Consider the following 27,555-nt stretch of genomic DNA (forward strand, 5'->3'; position numbering starts at 1 on the left):
AATGATATATTCACACAACTTACTCTTCTTCTTCTTTTTGGTCAACATTATTCTGAGGACACAGGGCCTTTACCAGGAGCTCAGGGGAAGCTCACGTTTGGAGTCCTGGTCTTTGAAAAGGTGACAGCTTCCTCCCTCCCTATCACCAGCACCTCCTGCTGGCCTCTGCTCACTGTGCATGGTGTCACTTCCAACATGGTGGCTCTCATGACAAAGAAACACAAGTGACAGAGAAGAAGGAGGCAGAGGAGGGTACCCATACCTACACTGGATTAAAATGATACTGCCTATACTGAGGGACCTTACAGTGCTTCTCGGTATTATTTCCTGACACTGACAGCACAGATTCATCTGAAATATAGAGTGCACATCACTCGCCAAGGGGAAAATTGTAAGTTCTCTCAAGAATGGAATGACCTTCATCTGTTCTGACTCTCATGCTCTCACTCCTCCACTCATGACTTGTGGAAAGCCATCAATGGGGGCCCAGGTGTGCTGAGAGTTCTGGGTGGCAGTGATTCTGGGGATGACTGGGTCCTACCGTCAGGTTCATACAGCTGGCATCAGGCAGGGCACACTGAAACTCATGAGAACACCTGGAACTTATACACACCAGAGAAGCCATTTGCATTTCTGCTGGGATGGGATCAGGAGCAGGGGTCGAAGGCATCAGGATATCCATGGACTAGATTAGCACAGCAGGAGTTTAGGGGAAGAGCCATATGCAAATCTCCAAGGGACCACAGAGCAGAAAGCTGAGGCTCCTCTGACACACACAGCAAGGGACTGCCCAGCTGTCTCACAGAGACACTCAGCCCAAATCCCCACACCATGGAGTGGACATGGAGGCTCCTTTTCCTGCTGGCAGCTGCCACAGGTAAGGACCTAGAGGCAAGGGCTGCAGAGGACACGGAGGCAGCTTCTGGGCCACTAACTTCCTCATGTCTCCTCCACAGGTTCCTTCTCCCAGGTGCAGCTGGTACAATCTGGACCTGAGCTAAAGAAGCCTGGAGAGGTCGTGAGGGTCTCCTGCAAGGCTTCTGGATACACTTTTACTAGCTATCCTATGCACTGGATAAGGCAGGAGCCAAGAAGTGGCCTGCAGTGGATGGGATGGATCAACACTAACAATGGAAATCCAACATATGCTGAGGGCTTCAAAGGACGGGCTGTCTTCTCCCTGGACGCCTCTGTCAGCACAGCATATCTGCAGATGAGCAGCCTGAAGGTCGAGGACACGGCTGTGTATTATTGTGCAAGGCACAGTGTGGAAACCACATCCGGAAGGTGTCAGAAACTCTTACAGAGAAGCTGGTTCTGCTGCACTAGACAGGAGTGCTAGCTGCAGGCCGCCTGGGGCTGTGGGGTATAAATTTAGAGTGGGAAAGGTAGGAAAGGGACTTTTGCTCATCTTCACGGTATTTTCAAGGGAATGTTGACAGGTCTAGTCCTTGAATGGGAGAGAAATAGACTGCAGCAAGCACTAATTTTTGAGGAGTAAACATTGCTCTCAGAATAAAGACACAGCAGAGTCTATACTGAATGAATCCTCCCTCAGGAGCTGGCACACTGATTCCCCTGCATGCTTTCCATGAAGACAGCAGCAATGTGGTCTAAAGGCTTCAGCTGGACACAGAGTATGCAGAATGAGAAAATGGCAGTGCTGGGAAATGTCACACCAGAATGGCCATTGGAGATGATGGCTTATGTAGGGCAGGGATGGGGAGGTGTGTCCAGGATGTGACCTCAGGGAAGGGCAAGGCAGCTGCCTCCAGGTAAGCAGGTTACCTAAGTAACCGGTGGAGACAATCAGGTGGAGGGCATCTGCACAGGCCTCTCCTCTGGGAGAGGACCTGACAGTTTCCAGTTGTGATCCTTAAGAGTCACTGCTTTATGTTTGTGCTGTTTTCCAGGTGAAGAATATGCTACTAGAAATATCTTTCTTCATATATTTTCAATACTGATTGGGTTTTAGGCTCTCACATTTTGTCCTTATCTAGTCATGTTGATGAGGAGATAGAAAAGGGAATTTGAAAGGATATGTCCCAGCCATCCCAGGGGACCATGTGGAGATAGTCACAGACAGGAGAAAAAGGTTCTGTTAGGTCCTCGCCCTGAGGGCTCCATGCTGATGCCCCCACCTCATTAAGTCTCCACCCAGTTACCTGGGTAACCTGCAGACCTGGAGGCAATTACCTCCCCTTTCCCTGAGATCACATCCTAATCCACCTGGCCACATCCCTTGCCCCTGCCTTTCATATAAGGCAGGTCTGGGTGGGGGTTGTTCTCTCTCTCTCTCTCTCTCTCTCTCTCTCTCTCTCCTCTCTCTCTCTCTCTCTCTCTCTCTCTCTCTCTCTCTCTCTCTCTCTCTCTCTCTCTCTCTCTCTCTCTCTCTCCCTCCCTCCCTCTCTCTCCCTCTCTCCCTCTCTCCCTCTCTCCCTTCTCTCTGGCCATGGATCATCTCGGCCACAGGCCAGCAGTTCGGTAATAAACTTTCTCTCCTGCCTGAATACCGCGTGGCGTTCTCCTTTACCGGCTACCTACTTTAAAAAACCTAACAGGTTCATAAGGAGATTTATTAGTTGGGCCATATCTTCCACGGGATAGGGAGCAACATGGCAGCTGTACCTTATCCAGGTGGCAGCTTCTCTCTGGGGCTAAAGGGGAAGTAGGCAGGTCTTAATGGTGAGTAGGAGTGGCCCGTTATAGTTCTAGGGCAGGGAGTTTAGGTATGGGTGGATCTGGGGGCTAATGGGAGGAGCTGAGGACCTAAAGCAGGGGAAATGCTAACAGAGATGATGCTGATTTCCCCAGATTTGTCACTGGGCAGTGGACCTGGTGGGAGGAGAGGCAGAGAATCATGCAAGGGCTGTGCACAGGGAAGGAGAATTATAAGACACAGGTAGCCCCAGAAATAATAGCATGAATTTTCAAATAGGATTATATGAAAGTAAAATCTGCATGGGAAGAAACAGATGTGATAAATGGAAAAATTTTGGTATGTTACCAAACAACAAGGGATTACTATCCAGGATGTTTAAAGAGATAAATATTAAACAAAATAAAAATTAATATAAACAATGTTATCCAGTAAACTTAATAGGCACTTATAATAAAGAAACACACATGAATAAAGGAATGTATAAGACTAACCCTCAAGATCTGTATCCATCAAATATTGTAATTTGAAACTACATGGGCATCCCATTTTGCCCCCACCTCAATGGCTATGTTGCACAAAGGAGAACAAAAAGAAATGCAATGCATATTGGTGGGAAGACAGAGGAGAGGCCACAATGCCTCATGTACAGTAGAGGTGACTATACATATTAGTCTATGAACTATGGAAAATAGTACAGTGCTTCTTGATATATTAAAAATGGAACTACCACAAGATTCCACTACACCCCTCTGGGTATAAAGACAAAGACCAACCCCTCTGACTACCTCAATACCTTTATACTCATACTTTTCAAGGTACTGGACCCAGTGACAGTATTCTGCAATCTGCCTATGTGCCAAGCAAAGGATGACAAAGAATGATGCATACCTGGTGGAGTACTAAGCCATAAAGGAGAATGCAATGGTGTCATTTGCAGGAAAACAGTGGAACTGGAGATCATCGTGTTATGGAAAATATAACAGTGTGCCAAATGAAAGTGTCAGGTTGCTCACATGTGTAGAACTTAGGTTGGTAATATCTTTGCCAGCCCCCAGAAAAGGGGCTGGGTTGGTTGAGGAACACATATTATCCAGATGGTACTTCCCACTGCAGGTCTCACAAACCTGAGACACCATTTCCAGAGAGTTGTCCAGACCAGGTTTCCCTGCAGCTGAGTGCCATGAGGAGCTTCTGCTTGAGATCACATAGAACTTCGTGTAGAGGCATTGAGCACCAGCAGGGGGCACTAGGCACACAGGGAATCCAGAGAGGGCCCCACGCATGGGAAGAGAAAGGCAGGAAAGTCTGGTTTCAGAAAGGAAAAAAGAGAATCCAGTCTTTGCTCCCTTCATCAAGTGATTGAATTCTTAGCCAAAGCAATAGGGTAAGAGAAGTAAATGAAAGAAGTGCAGATGGGATAGGTGATGTTAAAATACCTTCATTGCTGAAGGGGGTGCTGTATTGAAAGACCACCAAGATCCCAACAAAACCGTTGGATATGATAAGTACATGCTGCAAAGTACAACAAAGTAAATCAGCATTAAAATCAGCTTCTTCTCATGTACCAGTAACATACTGAGAAAGAAATCAAGAAAATAGCCAGTCACAATAGCCTCAGAAAACAAATAAAATTCCTGGTGATAAGTATAACCAGGGAGGTAAAAGGCTTCTGCAATGACAACTCTAAAACACTGATGAAAGGACTTGAAGGAGACACTCATATCATTCAAGGGAATGGAAGGACCTTCCACTAGAGGAATTCACAGAACAGACATTGTGAAAATGGCCGTAGTAACAAAAGTGGTCTAAAGACTTGATCAATTCCCCTCAAAAGTCCAATGACCTTCATTCCAGAAATAGAAAATAAATGGATACTAAGTGTCACACGGAAGCAGCAAAGACCTTGAGCAAAAGGAGTAATGCTAGAAGTAGGACAAAATGTTAATTCACATTTCCCACTGAGGAGAGAATAGGACTCAATTCCTATAGTAAAAAAGACCATATGCAGAAGGGGAAGAAATTTTGCCATACATGCATCTGACAGACGATTAATTTCCAGGGTATATGAAGCCCTCAAATAACCATACATTGGTACAAATGATTCAATTAATAAATATGCAGAGGAACTGGTCAGATCTCAAAATAATCATCGCATACAACCAATAACAGATAAAGGATATTCAATATCCTCATCCATAAATGAGTTGCACATCATGATTGCAGTGAATTTCTACTTTACCCCAGGGAATCATCAAGAAAACAAACAAGTACTGGCAAAGAGGCAGGAAAGAAAGCCTTCCATGGTGCCACTCAGTCTATAAGCTAGTGCACAATGGGATTCCAAATAGAAAACCCTCAACCAACTAAAGGTAGAACAGCCAATGCTCCTTCTCCTCACACCTGCACACACCCCAAGGTGTCTGGGTCAGTCTGTGATAGGGTTACTGCACATTTGTGTTTGTCTTGGCACTGTCCACAACAGGAAAGTTATGGGAATCAGACAGGTGCCCATCAGTGGGTGAATCAAGACCAAAATTATGCTGTGTGCACATAGTGGAACTATGAACCTATAAAAAAGAATGAAATTTCATCACTGGCAGGAAATTGAAAAACTAGAGAACAGTACGTTGATGAAAATAAGTCAGACTCCAAAGGAGTAATACTGCATTTTTGTCTCATATGAGGAATGAAGAGCATAACAAGAACAAAAACATGAATCTAAAATTGAAATGGCAATAATATGGGGCAGCCAGCAAGATAGGTAAAGGGCACGCAAAGGTGATGACCAAAGTGAATTCATACACTCATTTGGAAATGTTGTGAGGAAATCCATTACTCTACACAATAAAGTTACTTAAAATAGGAAAAATGGCAGGACACTGCTGGCTCACAGCGGTAATCCTGACTATCAGGAGGTTAAGATCTGAGGATCACAGTTCAAAATCAACCTGGGCAGGAAAGTCCCTGAGACTCTTATCTCCAATTCATCACAGAAAAAGCCAGAAGTGGTGCTGTAGCTCCCATGGTAGAGTGCTACCCTTGAGCAAAAGGAGCTTAGGGACAGGGCCCAGGGACAGAGTTCCAGGTCCAGGACTAGCTACAAGATGAAAATAAACAACAGGTGAAGGAACAGAAATGTGAGCTTCAGCATGAACACTGGAGGGTGGGTCTGGGGATCTCTGATGAAGAGATTGTGATGGAAAGGAGAGCCAAGTCCTGCTCACCTAGAATAGGGCTGTTAGGAGTATTGGAGGCTGTGATTCCATCACAGACCCAGGGCACAGGGACAGAGGACAGGCAGTGGCATGAATGGTGCAGGGCACCTGCCCAGCACAGGGTTCCCTCAACAGGACCACCTCAGGTTCTGCCCCATGCGTGCTGCTGGGGCCCCACCTCAGTCTTCCTAGGTGTGATTCGTGTGTCCAGGCCTGTGTGGGCCTCAGTGGTGACCCTGCAAGGAGCACAGGCCTCGGTGCAGTGAATCGGGTTCTCTCTCTTCAGGACCACAGAATCCAAGAGATGCATGGAAGCCCCCATCTAGATTTCAAGGGGAGACATCTAGAAAAACTGAGATAGTGAAGAAAGACCACTCCGTGCCATCAGAACTATGGGTTAGGGCCACCCCAGAGGGCACCCTGTCCTCAGTACTACAGGTGGACTGAGCCCCCATGAAAATCCAGCCTGGGAGAGCTGCAGACACACAACTCCCAGGAACGGGGCTCTTTGCTCTGCTAGACCCAGTACAGTGGTGGGGGAAGGGAGGGGGCGGTGAGACCTCAGGTGTTCAAATGCACAGCCGATGTCAAGTCAACTAAATCCCCTGTACTTTCAGGATTCATGTCCTCCCAGTTGATGTTTGGATTTTGTTGGAAAATATGTTTATTTATTCTTTCCTATCATCCTTTTTGGAATGTCAATGTTTATCCTGTTCCAGTCTCACCATTGAATTTAGTACATACTTCAATTGGGACTCAACACTATGGGACTCAGGAGATATAAGGAAATCACTATAATCTATCTGAATGTAAAATCATCAATGGAGGGCATTAGCACTTTGGTGCCATTGGTATAGGATAAATACATTTGGGAGTTAAAAGCCTGAAAGTTGTTCAGGGCAAAGGTGGTATGCTATGGTTTGAATGCCTTGGCTCCCCAACATTCATGACCTGGAACTGAACTCTTGCAGGAAAGTGGTCTGACCTCATGGGTGGTTTACTGTCCACCTATCTGGCTTGAGGCAGTGAGTGGATCTTTCCTTCCCCATCCTGCAAGGGAAGAACTCATGTGTCTCTTCTGCTACATGAGGACACAGGATGTATACATCTAAGTAAGCAGAAAACCAGTCCAAACCAGACAGCAAAGTGCTTGACCTTGAGCACTTTGGCCCCCAGACTAGAAGAAACAAATCTCCACCCTTTATAACTCCCCCAGTCTGGGATATTTTTATACCATTAAGAATGGACTGGGCTGGGGATATAGCCTAGTGGCAAGAGTGCCTGCCTCGGATACACGAGGCCCTAGGTTTGATTCCCCAGCACCACATATACAGAAAACGGCCAGAAGCGGCGCTGTGGCTCAAGTGGCAGAGTGCTAGCCTTGAGCGGGAAGAAGCCAGGGACAGTGCTCAGGCCCTGAGTCCAAGGCCCAGGACTGGCCAAAAAAAAAAAAAAAAGAATGGACTAAGATACCACTGAGCTGAACATGTTTACTCACACCTATAATTCCAGCTATGCAGAAGAAGATACTAAGAAAACTATAGCTTGAGGCTAGCCTGGGCAAAAAGCTGATGAGACTTTATGTTAACAAAAGTCACGCATGGGGAATACACCTGTAATCCCATATATTAGGGCATCAATAGAAAGATACTAGCCAGAGGCCAGCCTTACACAAAAATCATGTGACCCTAAGTGAGAATCAACCTAATAAAGGAGCTGAAGACATAGGAGAGAGCTTGCTGAACAAACACAAGGCTGTGATTTCAAAACCAGTTAATAAAAATAAAACTCGATGAAAAGTAAATATAAAATGACAACCTCAAGATTTCACATTAGCATATTTGCACCAGGGAGCACACAGCCTTCAGGAATCCACACATGTGGTGTGGAAGCCAAGGCCTTGTTCCAGATGAAAGCATGCACTACTTCCTGACTTTGAAGCTGGTTAAGCAGATTTCCCGGTACTGTGGTGCTAATGAAATTTTTATGGATGTGCTTTGTATTTTAAACCTTAATAAGTTTGCAACAAATAAAATAAGTGCATTTCCATAGTTCAAAAAGGACAAACAGGCCAGATGGGTGGCTCCACCTCCTCAGTAGGGGACATTGTCAGGACCAACTGCAGTCAGCCCCACAGACCCAGTGTAACCGAGCTGGATGTGGTCATGACAGTGATCCCTCCAGCTGTCCCGGTTGTATTCTGGGATGGGTGCTTTCATACCAAACATTAAACACTCACACTGAATGTTGCATTTGTACACATTCTGAGAAATGAAAATCAATTGAATGCCACATAAAGCTCACAGGCTGTCTGGAGGGAGGACAGAAGGAGGTAAAAGTCGAGGAAGGGTTACAGAGCATGACAGGAAGCAGGCCAGGGAGCACTGGGTTCACTGCTTGGCTGTGCTGGGGGTGGGAGAGCATTCCTACCTGTCTACACTTACCAAATCACCACTCACCTACAGGACTTCATGTTACCTGTGGTGGCTCAGGGAGGCTGTCACAAATACACCATATATGTGATATTGCTAGAGATACCCAACACACATGAATGGAGAAGAGCGATCAAGACAGCTAGACTGTGATAAATGATACACCAGAGACTCACTGTCGTGCATCTGCTGAACACTGGCCTGCTTGGTCTATTGTCAGAATGAAGGAAAGGGCAGCCAAGCCACACCTGATCTCACCCCAAGCAGGAGGCTCTACAACCTCACCAGATGATCGTCATTACCCTGGAACTACATCAGGGAACTGTTGGCCTTCACCTTGGGGTGTGCACGCCTAGAATTCGGGATGAATGTTAGAGCACGTGAGAGTCTGCAAGCATAGAAAAGTATGCGTAATTGTTTACGATCGCTTATGTGCTCAAACGACCTAACATTCTTCTTGTACTTCAGGGTTTCTGTATACTCAGAAATGTTGAACAGAATTCTCACAAAGCCACAAAGACACAGTGGGAGGACTTGTTCACCCTCTCTGCACCCTAAACAGGTCTCAAAATTCCAACACGCCTGCCTCAAGCTCCCAAAACTACAGTTAGAGGGTGTACCACAAGTGGCCAGTACAGAATGTTTTCTCTCAGGTGGCCATTGTCGCCAAACTCTGCCAGCACAGTCACATCTGCTGTGGGAGCTCAGTCTCTGAGACTTCTGCCCCAAGTTTGCTTTATACCTGAGGACATGCAAATGGGACGCCCCACTGCTCATGAAAACCAGACCATCCCTGACCTGAAGCCCAGTGAGCTGGATTCCACCCAGTGATTGACACAGACCACTCACCATGGAGCTGGGGCTGTGCTGGGTTTTCCTTGCTGCTCTTTTAAAAGGTAATTTGTGAGGAACCACAGATACCAAGTGTGCAAATGGATAGGAGTGAGAGGAACAGTGGATATGTGTGATGTTTTCTGACCAGGATTTCTTTTGTTTACAGGTGTCCAGTGTGAGGTGCAGCTGGTGGAGTCTGGGGGAGGCTTGGTGCAGCCTGGGGGGTCCCTGAGACTCTCCTGTGCAGCCTCCGGATTCAGCATCAGTGGTTACCGGATGCACTGGATCCGCCAGCCTACAGGGAAGAGGCTGGAATGGATTTCATCCATCTATGGTAGTAGCATAAACTATGCAGACTCCGTGAAGGGCCGCTTCACCACCTCAACAGATAACAGCAAGAACACAGTTTACCTGCAGATGAACAGCCTGAGAGAGGAGGACACGGCCCTCTATTACTGTGCCAGAGACACAGTGCAGGAAATCCAGTGTGGGCCCAGACACGAACCTCCCTGCAGGGCCGCTCAGGACCAGCAGGGGGCGCGCGGCACAGCTTGCAGCCGGGTCAGCCTGGGGAGCAGCTGCAGACAGGAGCCCAGGGCTGGTCTCCTGGTGTCTGAGCTGCCTCTGTGCCCAGCAGCTTTGACAGGATTGCTCCCTGAATTTATGACCTGCACTCCTCCGTGATGTCTCTAATCTTTTGCTATGACTATTAAAAATGAAACAGAGATCACTTTGGAAGCAAAAGTGGCACTGCGGTGGTAACCAGTATTGGATCCTAAAAAGAATCTGAGGACCCTGGTGATTCACGAGACTCAGAGCAAAGATTCCAGGATTCACAGACTTTGGAATTCACTCTGTGAACCAGAGGGAAAGGCCTGCCATGGTGACTCATGCCTGTAATCCTAGCTACTGTGGCAGAGGAGAGCAAAATGATTGTTTGTGGAGGCCAGATGGGGTAAAACCCTCCTGAGAACCTATCTCATTCAAGAAGCTGGATGTGGTGACTGTTTCCTGTGAATCCAGCTCCATAGGAGACAAGTGTACATCGCTCTCTAGAACTGAGCTCAGGCAAAAACACAACACAATACCAGAAAGAATAAATGAAATCAGACAAGTTTGTACAATGGCTAAAGTGGCAGTTGTGTACCTAATGAAGGAGGGCCTGACTTCAAAACATTACCAAGGCAAAAACAGAGGAGGAAAGAGAAAGAGAAAGAACAGCTCACTGACCCATGAAACCTAACTCAAATCTTTCCCTCCTCCTATGTCTATTAAAAAGTACACAAGGGGGGCTGGGGATATGGCCTAGTGGCAAGAGTGCCTGCCTCATATACATGAGGCCCTGGGTTCGATTCCCCAGCATCACATATACAGAAAATGGCCAGAAGGGGCGCTGTGGCTCAAGTGGCAGAGTGCTAGCCTTGAGCAAAAAGAAGCCAGGGACAGTGCTCAGGCCCTGAGTCCAAGCCCCAGGACTGGCCAAAAAAAAAAAGTCTTTTTTTAAAAAGTACACAAGGATTCAGAATTTACCCAAGAGAATTACTGAAAGTATTTCATTTTCTTACTCAGTGATCCTTGTTATCACAACCTTATTTTTTTCTTTGTCCAACAAACGTAATTCGGAACCCTCAAGATATAAAGCACAAGGATCAACCACACACGTAGAGCTCAGTCCATGGAGCCCTGGGAAAAGCTGTTGGGGATTCTCAGTCTCTATTGAGCAGGACCTCTTGCTCTCCTCCAGGGGGATTTAGAAGTGGACACTAGGAGTCTGGGGTGTGACTGAACAGGACACATACCCTGTGTGTGTAGACTGCCCTTGCTGTGCCCCGTCTGTCCTGGGGTTTCCTCCATCAGTGACGGCTGTGCGAGTGCTGTGGATGGAACCTCTGGGGATGGTGGCCAGGTCCTTGGGCTCCATCATGAGATGAGGACAGTCACTGTGCACGCGAGTCGTGGTGCATAGGGGCTGGGCCCAGGTGACCTTCAAAGTGACATGACCGTCCTCCTCTATGTCACTGACTTCCCCTCACCTGCTCCCAAACAAGTCCTGTGCATTTCTCTCATTACATCATGATCAGAAAAGAGCAAGTTTCATTTACTGAACAAGAACTAACATGTAAACTATATAGAACTTAGGAAGCCAACTTCCAGGTTTTGAGGTGTCCTCATTTCTTGTGGATAACGAGACAAATCATTCATGTCACTAGGAGACATCCATCCTGTGTCCACACAGAGACAGATGTGACCTTGAAGGAGTAAAACTCCTACTTAGGAGGCTGTGGTTCCCATAGCACAGGGTGGTGGTGTAGATGACACTTCTGTGTTAATCATGGTAAGGGAATGGGAGGATTTTTACCAAAAGGAAATCATCAATGGTTGAGAACATAAATCTACTTACTCTACTAAACATTCAATGGTGCATATGTCTATTGAATATTATAAAGTACCTTATTCATGGGAAGGCACAATAATGAATAAATAAATATATTGGTAGACAAATAACTTGGGAAACATACAATAAACCTGTGTGAGACTTCACTGACACCTGCAGGGATGCCAGTAGGTTGTCTTAGGACCACAGAGTCCAGGTAAGGGCCCCACACTGTGCACCATGTGTAATGGAGACAGGGGAGGATAATCTCAGGACAAGTGTGACTACTTCTGATATTTTGAGTAACTTTGGTTTCCTGAAAACATTTTTCAAAATTTCTTCAGAATGAAACATTTTCCGACCTATATTGATTAAACCTTAATGTTTAATTATATATATATATGTTTAAATTTGTAGCATGTTACAACTTTTATTATTATAAACGCAATGTATAGACAGATTGCAGTTGCATAAGCTAGATAAGAATACAATTCTTTTAGGACAATGTCAACCCTTTCCTAACTCTCTAAAGTTCTCTCCACCTCATTCTTCCCTATAAGTTGTACATGTCTTTGTAAACATAGCGTCTAGTGAGTAACACTGCTGCATTTGTTCACCCTTTGTCCTCCCACTTTTGTGCAGCACCGTGTTTTAATGTGCACAGTTCTGTGAGACCATTGTCTATACGAAGCTAACTCACAGAGCTCCACCTCACATGGACTCCTCCGTGTTGGTGGAGAGATGGTGTCTTCTGGGGTTCTGAGATTTGAATACGATTTAGTTGGTGGAGAGATGATGTTTTCTGCAGTTCTGAGACTTGGACACCACCATGCAGGTGGGGAAAAGAAATCATGTCAGCCTTCTGAATGTCGGAGGCTTGTCCTGAGGCTGCTGTGGGATCAGTCATGGAGGACGGGCCCTGTGCTGACAAGCAGATGTGTTCTGTAGCCATTACAATAAATGATCTGCAAACACTGCACTCCCATGCAGTGAGACCAGAGGAGGGTATTCATAGGGAAAGAACAGAGAGGCACAATGAATATGTGCCTCTGATTGTATAAAATAGTGTTTATCAAAATGAAATCCAGAAAATGGGAATAAGAGGTTATGACTTCATTGTTGTTTATGATACCTTTTCTCATTTGTTTGTCAGCCTGCTTTGGGGTGATTTATTGAGGGACACAGAAATGGAGGGTCAAAGGGTGAACAAAGACAGCAGTGGTACTCACTTGACTCGATGTTGAAAATGAACTATATACCTTGTGCGTGATAACAGAGAGGAAAACCGGGAGAGAACTATGCAAGGGGTGACATTGTCCAACAAGAAATGTACTCACCACCTGACTTGTGTAACTCTATACACTCTACACATGAACTTTGTAATTATAATTTTTAAAAATACTTAAGAAAACTACATGACTGGAGCATAATATCAGAACTAGAACCATTTTCACCCATCCATCTCCACAACGAGCACACACTCCAGGTAAGTGACATGCCTGCATCCCAGAGACACCTGCACTCCCCGTCTCCTGTGACAGCAACTACAGAAGAGAAGACGATGGCCTCAGTGATGAGTTCCTACCCCAGGAAATGGATGAGAAAATCAAGGAGCACACTCACAGTGGGAGGCTGGTCAGCCATGAAAATAGACACAGTACAGCTATTTGTACTCACACTGGAACACAGTTCAGCCACAAGAGGGGATGCAGTCTGCCATTTGCAGTCACATGGAAAGCCGTTCCAACATAAAAATGTCATTTATAGCAACGTGGATGGACTTGTCCTCACATGTTAAGAAACTAACCCAGTTGAGAGAAGAAACATGGTGCCTAATAGACTCATATGTGGAATACTGGATTGTGAGAGGCAGCAGAAGACAGAACACTGGTATCAAGTACAAAGGAGGAAGGGGAGAGGCGTTTGGAGAAAGACTGCAGTATAGGTTCAAGGCTAGCCAAAGCAGGAAGAAGTTCTGTGCTACTGCCTGTGTATGGATTTCTCAGACAATGGAAACAATTTTCCATAAACGGAAAGTCACCTGGTGAGGTGTTTTGTCATAGAATCAGAAAAGGGGTTAAAAATTAAATATGACACCCCCAATTGAGTGGACCCAGGAAGGTGGCTTCTGTTGCCAATAAACTACTTTTCTTTTCGTGACTTTGTCCCGGTTGTCTTCTGGGATGGGTGCTTTCAGAGCGACGATTAAATAATCACCAAGAGGGGCTGGGGATATGGCCTAGTGGCAAGAGTGCTTGCCTCATGTACACGAGGCCCTGGGTTCGATTCCCCAGCACCACAGGTACAGAAAACGGCCAGAAGTGGCGCTGTGGCTCAAGAGGTAGAGTGCTCGCCTTGAACAAAAAAGAAGCCAGGGACAGTGCTCAGGCCCTGAGTCCAAGCCCCAGGACTGGCCAAAAAAAATAAATAAATAAATAATCGCAATGAATGTTGCATTTGTACACATTCTGAGAAATGAAAACCAATTAAATACCACAGGAAGCTCACGGGCTGTCTGGAGGGAGGACAGAAGGAGGTAAAAGTCGAGGAAGGGTTACAGAGCCCGACAGGAAGCAGGTCAGGAAGCAATGGGTTCACTGCTTGGCTGTGCTGGGAGTGGGAGAGCATTCCTACCTGTCAACACTTACCAAATCACCACTCACCTACAGGCACTTCATGTTACCTGTGGTGGCTCAGTGAGGCTGTCACAAATACACCATACATGTGATATCGCTAGAGATACCCAGCACACATGAATGGAGAAAAGCAATCAAGACAGCTAGACTGTAATAAATGACACACCAGAGACTCACTGTCGTGCATCTGCTGAACACTGGCCTGCTTGGTCTATTGTCAGAATGAAGGAAAGGGCAGCCAAGCCACACCTGATCTCACCCCAAGCAGGAGGCTCTACAACCTCACCAGATGATCACCTGTTGGGGTTCAGCTTTGGTCTTGAGGGGGAAGGGCAGAGGAGAGCACTCCTGAGACGCCGCCCTTCCCCAGCCCTGGGGGAATGCAGAAGCAGGCCACAATTCTCTGGGTCTGGAACCAGAAGAACTGGCTTTGTGACCAGCCCCCCAACTTTCTCACCAGCCCATGTGCTCCCCATTCTCGCAGGCTTTGCCCATGGGGTGGTGCTATGCAGGTGACGTTAGCTCATGAGGGGGTCTTATGACAAGCTCGCCAGCCTATCGCCAGCTCCTGGTCTATCACCCCTTTTCTCGTCACCCCTACTATATCAACTGTTAGCCACTCCCTTATTAAATCAGATTTGCTCTTGAAGCTGTCTCCGAGACTCCGTGTGCCTGGCTTCCTTCGTGGGTAAGGAGGGAGGAAAAGGAATCTCGTACGGTCGCGTGCACCTTAGGCTAGCCCATGTCCCTTCACTCCACCTTGGCAGCCTGCTGGTCAGGTGCCCAGAGGAGAGGGTGAAAAGGGGAGCACTGATAAGGGAGTAAGCTTAGCATCCCCGCACCGGGGGAGGTAAGTCTAGCCCAGCAATTGGCGGCCCGAACTTGGGGCTTGAACCCGCAGAAGGGAGTCCGGCAGCTACCGGCACGCCCTAAGGGAATTGGAGCACAGTCTCCGGGATGCGTGGTCCTCCCATCCGGGTCATCAAAGATGATGGGACAAGGTCAAAGTAGGCGAAGTAATTCGCCCCTTGAAATCCTGATGTTAACCCTCCGAAACGCGGTGACGAATATCTCAGAACCCTGTGCCATGCTTATTTGGCAGGAGCTAAATCTCAGGGTCCCGTGGCTAATTGGAGCCAAACCACTTTCGTGGGAAACTTGGGACCGGCTAGAACACGAGCTAGAGGAGACGGAATGGGGAGAAGAACTCCCACTTGTGGCCCTGCAAGCTATTAAGACCCTCAAGGCTTGCTTCTCCTCGGACCCAGGGGAGAATCCGACGCCCCGCTCCGAGAGGCCCAGGGATGAGTGCGAGCTTGATCCCCGGGACCCCAATCCAGACGCCGCTTCTGCGGCAGCCAAAAGGCGCGCATCGATGCTGTCTCACCACCCCTCCCCCACCAGACGCTTGGCTCCGCAGTATGCAGATTCCGGGAGCCCCGCTGAGCAGCCGCTTCACGGCCGTGGCGGCGGCGGCAGCAGTGATGCTCCACCACCGAGCGCAAACGGCCCTGCCGGTTTTAAACTCGTAGCCTTTACCACTTCGTGGGAGTTGCAGGAAACTAAAGATTTCCGTGAGTTCAGGAGGGTGGTCCTTGAGAGAGGCGGGCCGAACACACCCTGGGTGGAGCATCTGCTTTACGGCCTGACTAACTGATTCTACACCGACCAAGACAATATACAGCCTGAGGCCCTCTGGGCAGTCCCAATGGTCCCTGAAATGAGGCCAAAGACAGAAATTATTATAACTGGAAAGAGGTTCCGAGTCTTAATCGATACAGGAGCAGATTGGACTATATTAAAGAAGGAGGGGTACCTCCGTGGTGGGACTTAATCCCCGGACCCCAGACATCGGGGGTGGGAGGCACAGCTGAGAGTGAGACAACCAGGGACTAGCTTCCCTGGGATGACATGAACGGTGGTAAGGGTATAGTGCATCCCCTGATAATGACAGGCTTACCAGATAACCTGCTAGGACGGGATATCTTGGGGAAAGTTGAGGCCTCGATCATCACAGGCCAGGGCCTGTCAGGTGGCCCTAGTGGCTGCCAGAGAGCACCTCCCTCCAAGGCCTCAGGGCAGAAGGCTCCTGTTTCTTCTACAGGGCCTCACCCCCAATTCTAAGGGCCACCGTTCCTACCGTCCCTGCCATTCGATGGCTTCCAGGTCCCCCGGTGTGGGTGGAACAGTGGCCACTTCCCTCAAAAAAGCTAGAAAGATCAAAGGAAATAATATCAGAACAACCGTCCCTCGGGCATATTAGACCTTCAATGAGCCCTTGGAACAGCCCTGTATTTGTTGTACAAAAGGCCTCAGGTAAATGGAGAATGGTACAGGACCTAAGAAAGATTAATGAGTGGATAATCCCCACTGGCACTCCTTTACGGGGGCTGCCATGGATCCCCTCTATTCCTCGGGATCTTAATTTCATTAAAATTGACATCAAGGACTGTTTTTGTTCCATTCCCCTTGACCCCCAGGACTGTGAAAAGTTTGCTTTCTCTGTGCCCTCGGTTAACTACCAGGGGCCAGACCAGAGGTATGAGTGGGTAGTCTTACTTCAGGGCATGGTTAATAGCCCTGCCTTCTGCCAACATTATGTGTCACAAGTTCTTCAACCTCTTAGGAGCCAGTCAGATATTATTTTATATGTCTATATGGATGACATCATTATTGGAGCAGCAGATGTCCAAGTGCTAGACGTTGCCTATAGCAAGCTATAAACACTCCTACAAATAGGAGGACTGCATATAGCCAGCAACAAGGTTCAGAAAGTACACCCCTTTAAGATCTTGGGGGCAGAACTTAAACTAGACTCTGTGTGCCCCTTAAGCCCCAGTTATCCTTCCAGTCATCTTATACTCTGGTGGAGATGCAAAGACTGTTGGGGGAGATAAACTGGTTAAGACCCTGGCTTCACCTTCCTACAGAGGAGCTGATTCCGCTCCATGACTCTTTGAAGGGCAAAGTGCCCACTGATGTTATTACAATAACTCCATCACTTCACACAGCCTTCCAGAAAATCCAAATGGCCCTAAATATGGCACAGCTGGCATGCTACAAGCCTGAATGTCCTCTTTGCCTTTGGATCCTCCCTGGATCCGAACTCTCCTCAGCTGCTATTACCCAATCAGGCGAGCCCCTTCAGTGGGTGCACGCCTCAGTGGGGGGAGCTCCCAGAGTTTATTCCCAGCTAGACCAGCTAGCTGACTTGGTAATTAAGGGCAGGGATACTTCCCTGAGACATTACGGGAGGGATCCCGATGTGCTAACCATTCCCTACCGGCTGTTGGATTTTGAATGGGTCAGAAGGAATAATGCATGTGTGTCCAGTGCCCTGGAGGGCTTTATGGGAAAGGTAGATTGCCACTATGGCACCTCAAGGTGGGTGACCTCATTTTCCAGGCTACAATGGACACCTCCTGTACTTTTCTCCACCAGGCCTCTTGTCAAGGCTGCCGTAATGGTACGCTCCGCCTCGCCCCCTGCCGGTGGGAAAGAAAACACCCATTACTTTGAAGCAGTTACTGGATCTGCACAGTTTAAGGAACTGTATGCAGTCGCCCTGGCACTGACCCATGTCAAACAGCCAATGAACTTGTTTTCTGATAGTCTCTTTGTGGTTAATTTGCTACCCAACCTGGTATTCTCATACATTAAATTAAATGAAAACCCAATCACCACTCTGATGATCCAAGTCAGGTCTCTGTTAAAAGAGCAGGCTGAGCCTATAATTTTACAGGACCTTCGTGGACACCAAGGATTGCCTGGGGACCTGGCACAAGGTAATCATATGGCAGACCAGCTGGCCACTAATGGGCCCATTATAGCTATGGCCATTGTACAACCTCAAAACCTTCAAATGGCCCAAGGACTCCATGAGCGTACTCACTTAAATTGGAGAGGGTTACAGCAGAGATTTCCTTTAATTCCTATAAAAAAACTTAAAAAAGATTATAAGGACTTGCAAATCATGTATGCCCTTCCTGCAAGTCCCTCCCCTGCAATCTCCTGGGGTTAACCCCAGAAGCCTAAAGCCCAATGTTATCTGGCAGACTGATGTAACCCACTACGCTCCTTTTGGAAGGCTAAAATACATATTTATGTCTATTGATACACATTCTCATGCCTGCTGGGCCACGGCCCATTCAGGAGAAAGAACACGGCATGCTGAAAGCCACTTCTTACAATGTTTTGCTCTCCTAGGGCTTCCTTTACAGGTGAAGACAGATAATGGACCTTGCTTCACCAGTAAGCCTTTACAGGCCTTTTTCCAAATGTGGAATATTAAACATACCACTGGAATACCATACAACCCAAAGGGTCAGGCCATAATTGAGAGGCATAATAAGACTCTGAAGGATCAACTATTAAAACAAAAAGGGGGGAAGCCCCCATGACCAGCTAAGGACAGCGATGTTTACATTAAATATTTTAAATTTCTCTAAGGACCAACCTCTGTCGGCTTTCCAGAGACACTGGTCATGCCAAACACCCTACTTAAAGGTGGAAGTCCGATGGAAGGACCCCCTCACAGGGGCATGGCGAGGCCCAGACCCACTTAACAGTGCAGGAAGGGGCTTCGCATGCGTTTTCCCTACTGGGGAACCGAATCCAATCTGGATACCAGCTAGAGACTTAAACTATTGCTCATCAGAATGACCACCCAAGGGCACCTGCCCTTGAGGGATGTCTCCCCTTGTTTCCTCTCAGGAAAGCAAAGACCATGGTGGATTTCTCTATGGAGAAATGGGAAAGGCTGCCTGTACCGGCGATGGACCCAGTGTCGGCCCTGTTTCTTCCCTGGACCTTGCCTGGAGCCCTTTGGAGTAATGTTTGCTGTGGCAGCGTGGCCCACAGCGTTGCACAAGAACCAAAGGGAAATTTAACACACTGTTGTTCCTCCCTTCGCTCCCCCCTTTGCTGCTTATCTTAGGGGCCCCATTGGAGGGAAATAGGAGCTAAGGGATTTGGACACCTTAATGTTTTATGATAAATGTTTACACTAAGCCAGGGACTGGCACCTTGCTGCAATGTTTACTATAAAGTGCTTACTAATCTCAACCGTTAAGTTACCAGCACCCTGGCTGCCAAATCGCCAGGGCCTGAACCTCCCTCTACCTCACCATCGAGGAAAGGGAGAGCCATCTGCACTACCTTGAGTGACACCAGAATGGACCAGGATTCCTCTATTTCCTATGGACTAAGCCAGATAAGAGACCCTCCATTGCTTTGTGCCTGTGTTGTAATTGCTCATGTGTTACAGTTGCTCATGTTTGCATTTGCCTTGTATTACGATTGCTTATGATCATGTCTGCTTTATGCTCCCATTTACATTATGTTTACATTGCCCTGCGCTAGACACATGGGTCTCTTATATTGTAAGCGATAGGCCAGAGCTGTCTAGATAACAAGTGGCCTTTGGCCTTTTACCCATCTAGGAACCCCATGAGGCTCGTCACTCGACCATTAGGACCTCTGAGGTCAGCTGGCATGAGAGAAAAATTATCAGGGCTTTCTTTCAATTGCCAATCCCACTCCCCCGAGTCCTCTCACCGGGCTGGTCAGCCCAGCAGGCAGGTTAGCCTGAAGTGCAAGGGCGTTAGCCCAGGACGGGTACGACTCCCCATGGGGGGGGTCAACCTAAGACATGGCGCGCCCTCGAGTAGGGCGCCTCCTGCTGTTCAAAGAAAAAATAAAAAAATAAAAGTAAAAGGGGCAGATATTGGGGTTCAGCTTTGGCTTGAGGGGGAAGGGCAGAGGAGAGCACTCCCGAGATGTGACCCTTCCTCCAGCCCTGGGGGAATGCGAAAGCAGGCCACAATTCTCTGGGTCCGGAACCAGAAGAACTGGCTTTGCGACCAGCCCCCCAACTTTCTTGCAAGTCCATGTGTTCCCCATTCTCGCGGGCTTTGCCCATGGGGTGGTGCTATGCTGGTCACGTTAGCCCATGAGGGGGTCTTATGACAAGCTCGCCAGCCTATCACCAGCTCCTGGTCTATCACCCCTTTTCTTGTCACCCCTACTATATCAACTGTTAGCCACTGCCTTATTAAATCAGATTTGCTCTTGAAGCTATCTCCGAGACTCCGTGTGCCTGGGTCCTTCGTGGGTAAGGAGGGAGGAAAAGGGATCTCGTATGGTTGCGTGCACCTTAGGCTAGCCCGTGTCCCTTCACTCCACCTTGGCTGCCTGCTAGTCAGTTGCCCAGGGGAGAGGGTAAAAAGGGGAGCACTGATAAGGGAGTAAGCTTAGCATCCCCACACCAGGGAGGTAAATCTAGCCTGGGAATCACCATTATCCTGGAACTACATCAGGGAACTGTCGGCCTTCACCTTGGGGTGTGCACACCTAGAAATCGGGATGAATGTTAGAGCATGTGAGAGCCTGCAAGCATGGAAAAGTATGTGTAATTGCTTTACCATTGCTCATGTGGTCAAAGGATGTAACATTCTTCTTGTACTTCAGCGTTTCTATATACTAAGAAATGTTGAACCGAATTCTCACAAAGCCACAAAGACACAGTGGGAGGACTTCTTCATCCTCTCTGCACCCTAAACAGTTCTCAAAATTCCAACATGCCTGCCTCAAGCTCCCAAAACTACAGTTAGAGGGTGTACAAGTGGCCAAGACAGAATGTTTTCTCGCAGGTGGCCATTGTCACCAAACTCTGCCAGCACAGTCACATCTGCTCTGGGAGCTCAGTCTCTGAGACTTCTGCCCCAAGTTTGCTTTATACCTGAGGACATGCAAATGGGAAGCCCCACTGCTCGTGAAAACCAGACCATCCCTGACCTGAAGCCCAGTGAGCTGGATTCCACCCAGTGATTGACACAGACCACTCACCATGGAGCTGGGGCTGTGCTGGGTTTTCCTTGCTGCTCTTTTAAAAGGTAATTTGTGAGGAACAACAGATGCCAAGTGTGCACATGGACAGGAATGAGAGGAACAGTGGATAAATGGGAAGTTTTCTGACCAGGATTCCTTGTGTTTGCAGGTGTCCAGTGTGAGGTGCAGCTGGTGGAGTCTGGGGGAGGCTTGGTGCAGCCTGGGGGGTCCCTGAGACTCTCCTGTGCAGCCTCAGGATTCACCTTCAGTAGCTATGGCATGAGCTGGATCCGCCAGGCTCCAGGGAAAGGGCTGGAATGGATTTCATCCATCTATAGTAGTAACATACACTATGCAGACTCCGTGAAGGGCCGCTTCACCACCTCAACAGAGAACAGCAAGAATACAGTTTACCTGCAGATGAACAGCCTGAGAGAGGAGGACACGGCCCTCTATTACTGTGCCAGAGACACAGTGCAGGAAATCCAGTGTGGGCCCAGACACGAACCTCCCTGCAGGGCCGCTGAGGACCAGCAGGGTGCGTGCATCACACTGAATTCAAGGTCAGTCTCAGGAGTAAACTATACAGACTTCAGGAAGATAACTTCCAAGTTTTGAGATTTTTCCAGGGCAAATTTTGTGAATAACAAGAGCAATCACTCACCTCATTAGGAGACATCCATCCTGTGTCCATGCAGAGACACATGTGACCTCAGTTGAAGGAGAAAACTCCTGCTTAGGAGGCTGTGGTTCCCATAGCACAGGCTGGTCACTGTACAGGACACTTCTGTGTTCATCATGGTAAAAAATGAAGAAAGGAATGCGACAATTTATACTAAAACAATCATTAATAATTTAGAACATAATGTTACTTAGCCTACTAAATATTTGCCTTGCATATGAGTTTTGAATATTACAAAGCACCTTGTTCACATGTATGGATTATATTGAATAACTAAATTAACTAATTGGTAAACAAATAAATTAGGACACATACAATTACCTTGTGTGAGGCTCCACTAATGTCTGTGGGCAGACAGGTAAGGTATGTTAGACCACGGAGTCCAGGTTATGGACCTTCACTATGCATCATGGGTAATGGAGAGAGGGGAGGATAATCTCAGGACAAGTGTGACTACCTCTGATATTTGGGCTAACTTTGGTTTTCTGAAAACATTTTTCAAAATTTCTTCAGAATGGAACTTTTTTCCACCTATATTAATCAAAAAATACTATTTAATCTTACCTGTATTTAAGTTTGTAGCATTTTACAAGTTTTATTATTATAAATGTAATCTGCAGTTTACAGGTGCATGAGTTAGATAACAATACATTTCTCCAGGTTTCTCCCTCCATTCTACCCCCCATGAGTTGTACGTGGGGCACGGGCTTGCAGCTTTAAGAGGCGTCCTAGCGAGCCCTCCTCTTCTGCAGCCCTGGGGCCGCAGAATCGCTTATGTATTCAAAGGACCTAACATTCTTCTTGTACTTCAGCGTTTCTATATACTAAGAAATGTTGAACAGAATTCTCGCAAAGCCACAAAGACACAGTGAGAGGACTTGTTCACCCTCTCTGCACCCTAAACAGGTCTCAAAATTCCAACAAGCCTGCCTCAAGCTCCCAAAACTACAGTTAGGGGGTGTACCACAAGTGGCCAATACAGAATGTTTTCTCTCAGGTGGCCATTGTCACCAAACTCTGCCAGCACAGTCACATCTGCTCTGGGAGCTCAGTCTCTGAGACTTCTGCCCCAAGTTTGCTTTATACCTGAGGACATGCAAATGGGACGCCCCACTGCTCATGAAAACCAGACCAGCCCTGACCTGAAGCCCAGTGAGCTGGATTCCACCCAGTGATTGACACAGACCACTCACCATGGAGTTGGCGCTGTGCTGGGTTTTCCTTGCTGCTCTTTTAAAAGGTAATTTGTGAGGAACCACAGATACCAAGTGTGCAAATGGATAGGAATGAGAGGAACAGTGGATAAGTGGGAAGTTTTCTGACCAGGATTCCTTGTGTTTGCAGGTGTCCAGTGTGAGGTGCAGCTGGTGGAGTCTGGGGGAGGCTTGGTACAGCCTGGGGGGTCCCTGAGGCTCTCCTGTGCAGCCTCCGGATTCAGCATCAGTGGTTACTGGATGAACTGGATCCGCCAGGCTCCAGGGAAGAGGCCTGAGTGGCTCTCATCCATCAGTAGTAGTGGTGGTAGCATATACTACGCAGACTCTGTGAAGGGCCGTTTCACCACCTCCAGAGACAACAGCAAGAGCACAGTTTACCTGCAGATGAACAGCCTGAGAGAGGAGGACACGGCCCTCTATTACTGTGCCAGAGACACAGTGCAGGAAATCCAGTGTGGGCCCAGACACGAACCTCCCTGCAGGGCCGCTCAGGACCAGCAGGGGGCGCGCGGCACAGCTTGCAGCCGGGTCAGCCTGGGGAGCAGCTGCAGACAGGAGCCCAGGGCTGGTCTCCTGGTGTCTGAGCTAGTTCAGTGTTCAGCAGCTTTGACAGGATTCCTCCCTGAGTTTATGACCTGCACTCCTCCGTGATGTCTCTAATCTTTTGCTATGACTTTTAAAAATGAAACAGAGATAACTTTGGAAGCAAAATTGGCACTGCCATGGTAACCAGTATTGGATCCTAAAAAGAATCTGAGGGCCCTGGTGATTCATGAGACTCAGAGCAAAGATTCCAGGATTCACAGACTTTGGAATTCACTCTGTGAACCAGAGGGAAAGGCCTGCCATGGTGACTCATGCCTGTAATCCTAGCTACTGTGGCGGAGGAGAGCAAAATGATTATTTGTGGTGGCCAGATGGGGTAAAATCCTCCTGAGAACCTATCTCAATCAAGAAGCTGGATGTGGTGGCTGTTTCCTGTGAATCCAGCTGCATAGGAGACAAGTGTAGAATCGCTCTCTGGAACTGAGCTCAGGCAAAAACACAACACAATACCAGAAAGAATAAATGAAATCAGACAACTTTGTACAATGGCTAAAGTGGCAGTTGTGTACCTAATGAAGGAGGGCCTGACTTCAAAATAGTACCAAGACAGAAACAGAGGAGGAAAGAGAAAGAGAAAGAACAGCTCACTGATCCATGAAACCTAACTCAACTCTCTCCCTCCTCCTATGTCTATTAAAAAGTACACAATGATTCAGAATTTACCCAAGAGAATTATTGAAAATATTTCATTTTCTTACTCAGTGATCCTTGTTATCACAACCTTTATTTTTTCTTTGTCCAACAAACAAATGTAATTTGGAACCCTCAAGATATAAAGCACAAGGATCAACCACACACGTAGAGCTCAGCCTATGGGGCCCTGGGAAAAGCTGTTGGGGATTCTAGTCTCCACTGAGCAGGACCTCTTGCTCTCCTCCAGGGGGATTTAGAAGTGGACACTAGGAGTCTGGGGTGTGACTGAACAGGACACATACCTTGTGTGTGTAGACTGCCCTTGCTGTGTCCTGTCTGTCCTGGGGTTTCCTCCATCAGTGACGGCTGTGCGAGTGCTGTGGATGGAACCTCTGGGGATGGTGGCCAGGTCCTTGGGCTCCATCATGAGATGAGGACAGTCACTGTGCACGCGAGTCGTGGTGCATAGGGGCTGGGCCCCCACCTCCCTAGACTGAATAGATTTTTCACTAACCTTTGTTTCCTTGCCTAGACCTCATAAAAACCCAACTCTTTTCTCATCTCTTTGCACAGTCTCCAAGCCTGCGGAAGGCTGTGCCCCTTGCTGCTGTATCTCAATAAACAGTGCTCACTTGTGAAGGATTGAATCTGGTCTATTTCCTTCCTTTCTCCTCTATTTTTCTAACAGTAAGACCACTGGAAATCTCTCTCCCTTCCTCTCTCTCTCTCTCTCTCTCTCTCTCTCTCTCTCTCTCTCTCTCTCTCTCTCACACACACACACACACACAAAAAAAAAAAACAAACCTCCATACCATAAATCATTTGCCATTTGATCACCTATGCCCACTTTTCCCATGAGTACCTCTCTCTGGGCACTATGAGGTAAGGATTCCAGTTTCCCTCTTGAAGGGCCCTTGATCATGGAACCTGCTGTTTTTCTAGGTCCCACAGACCACCTCTGGATGATCAGTTGAGGACTCCTGGCCACTCAATGAAGAGTCACATTGGCCTTAACCTAGTATTCCTAACCCTAACACAGGTTCTTAGTTGTCATTCTTTTCCTCTACATGGGATCACAACAGTCCATTCCAGCTGACAGCCCTTTGACTTGTCTCCTAAGAAATCTAGCCATTTTCAGTCAAAACTGATCTAAAGTCAGAGAAACTTACCTGCTTTTGTGTAGAAATTTGGCCTCAGTATCAATTGGACAAGCTCAAGCAATGGCCTGAGTCTGGGACTTTTGACCCCACAGTATTGCAAGATATGAATAATTTTCTCCAATGGAATGGCAAATGGCCAGAGATTCCAAGGCTTTTTCCACCTCCACCCCCCGCCATCCCTACACTGTTCTTGTTCCACAATCCAAGTTCTTTTAGCCAAAACTGTCCCCTCAAACCCTCCTCCTCTATCAAACCTTCCCCCTCCTCCCTTTCTCTTTCTCCCCTCACATTCAATTTCAAACTACTAAAGTCCCTCACCCCAAACTGCCAACATTATATCTTCCTCCATGAGGTGGCAGGAGAGGAGGGCACTACATAGTCATATTCTACTCTCTAGGGCACAAATTGAGGAGATACTTGACAGCTCTTCAGAAAATCCTACTAAATGTAAGGCTCATCTGCTCCTCCTAGTGGCTGCTTCCAATGCAGCAAGCAAAAGCTTGCTCCAACCCATAGTCCCCCTTTAAGCTTCCCCACCTTATGGTGCATGGGGACCCTGGAAGATGGACTATCCTCAGAAACAAAGCCCTCCCTCCCTTGTTCAGCCAGACTGAGTTCCTCCTCCCTCAACTAGAATGAGTACTTTTCTCTCTCCTCAGTCTACTCACTTCAGGATCTGGATTCTTAATTTGTCCCTTTTTCTCCTTTCAGGCAATACTCCTCTAAGAGGCTGCAAAAGGCCCCCTAGAGGAATTCCTCCCTCTTGTCTCTTCCCTAGTTGAAGCCATTGCTCAAACATTCCCTCTCTAAGCTTTTCTTTCTGTATTTTCATTCTGAGAAAAAAAAATGATATGTTTAAAAATGGGTAGAAAACAGAGTTTAGGTCCCTTCCTTAAAGTGCATCCAGTTAACAAAAAGGAATTTTGTCAACAGATTCAAAATGTCTGATTTATTGTAGGAAGTTAGGAGAGGTTCTTCTGTTATGCCTAGATTTCCGGTCCCCAAAGACCACTAAGGAGCCGATATGCAAATGCATGAGAGTCTTTATTGCAAGCTGGAGCCTGGACTCCCAACCAGCAGATCTGGATTGAGAGCCCCGACCCTCAGATAGGCAGGGTTTTTATTGTGATTACAACAGGGGCAGGGTATTTCCAACTTGGCAGATACTTGATTGAATGGCATTTAGCAAGCAAGTTTTGTCCTATTACTATTGGCTCTCTACCCTTTCAGTTATCTATTTTGACTTTGATATCAGGAACTGGCCTCGATATCAGGAATTGACAACAGGTGGTCACATAGCACTGATGCAGGGGGTTAGTGCACGGGGGGAGGGGATAGAGCAAGTCACAAATGGGTTAAGCAAGCCGTCTACAGAAGCAGAATATTGCGGTCAGGCTGACCTAGTACCAACTTTATTTTAACAATTGTGACCATGTTTCCCCATTACCACTAATCCAGCTTGAGCGGGCTAAAACAATCCAGTACTCAATCATAAGTAAACCAACCTGACAGTTACCATGGCATTTCTACTACTATTATGGTTATTTCTATAGTCTATGACTATGATCATTTTTTACTGTCCGTTACCATGGTTGCTACCCAGGTATGGAGGTGAACAAGTGCTCCCTACATTTTTAAATGTCAAACTATAAGAAACTAGTCTCACGGTGGGGGTGCAGCCCTCTAGCATGGAGTCATTACCAGGGTTTAGAAGCCGTTATAATTTTAACACTAAAACTTATATTTAGTTATTCCAGTTTTCAGGTCAGCCCTTACACTTCCTCCCCCAATTCCCTCTGCAGGCCCAAGACAGAGACAGAAACCCACCCAGGAAGCATTCAAAGGTCAATTCATATGCTAATGTTCCCCATTAACAAAATTTATCTTGGTAATCCATGTTTGTTTAAGCAGTGATTCCATTAAAGTCTTTGTTGTTGACAAAAATTTTGTGTTTTGTCTTGTGTTCAGCTTGGTGTTTGTAATGGAGTCACCGCCCCCCCCCCCACACACACCAAAGGGAGGGGATTCCTGGTTCCTCCTAGAGTCCACCACTCAGTCTCCAGCAAAAAGATGATAAAAGGATGGATTTATTGGAGAAGTAAAAAGCTAACCGACAGGCCAGGGTGGCAGCCCAGACTCGGGAGCTGAAACTGCAACCACGTACAGCCTTCCAGGCCTGGTTATAAAGGCAAACATCACATAGTCAAACCTGCCACACGCAGGTGGCCAATGGAGTTACAATCTGTCTCACAATATCTTTTTGAACCAACATATCA

The 27,555-nt window shown here is 47.3% G+C and overlaps 4 gene segments (V, D, J or C); all 4 read left to right on the forward strand.

The window, feature by feature from the left end:
* Nucleotides 1-802: 802 nt before the first annotated feature.
* On the forward strand, nucleotides 803-1,342 carry LOC125345347. The segment is given in 2 exon segments: nucleotides 803-877; nucleotides 957-1,342. Coding segments are annotated over 2 exon segments (432 nt in total).
* Nucleotides 1,343-9,096: 7,754 nt separating this feature from the next.
* Nucleotides 9,097-27,105, forward strand: LOC125345358. The segment is given in 4 exon segments: nucleotides 9,097-9,205; nucleotides 9,310-9,614; nucleotides 11,001-11,008; nucleotides 27,095-27,105. Coding segments are annotated over 3 exon segments (354 nt in total).
* Nucleotides 20,962-22,618, forward strand: LOC125345348. The segment is given in 3 exon segments: nucleotides 20,962-21,046; nucleotides 21,151-21,544; nucleotides 22,570-22,618. Coding segments are annotated over 3 exon segments (489 nt in total).
* The window catches only part of LOC125345357, a 44,431-nt gene continuing 39,700 nt past the window's right edge, over nucleotides 22,825-27,555 (forward strand). The window contains 2 exon segments of the C gene segment in view: nucleotides 22,825-22,903; nucleotides 23,008-23,315. Coding sequence covers nucleotides 22,858-22,903; nucleotides 23,008-23,315 — 354 coding nt within the window.

The sequence above is a fragment of the Perognathus longimembris genome, unplaced genomic scaffold (genome assembly GCF_023159225.1).
Source record: "Perognathus longimembris pacificus isolate PPM17 unplaced genomic scaffold, ASM2315922v1 HiC_scaffold_5536, whole genome shotgun sequence".
Lineage (NCBI taxonomy): Eukaryota > Metazoa > Chordata > Mammalia > Rodentia > Heteromyidae > Perognathus > Perognathus longimembris.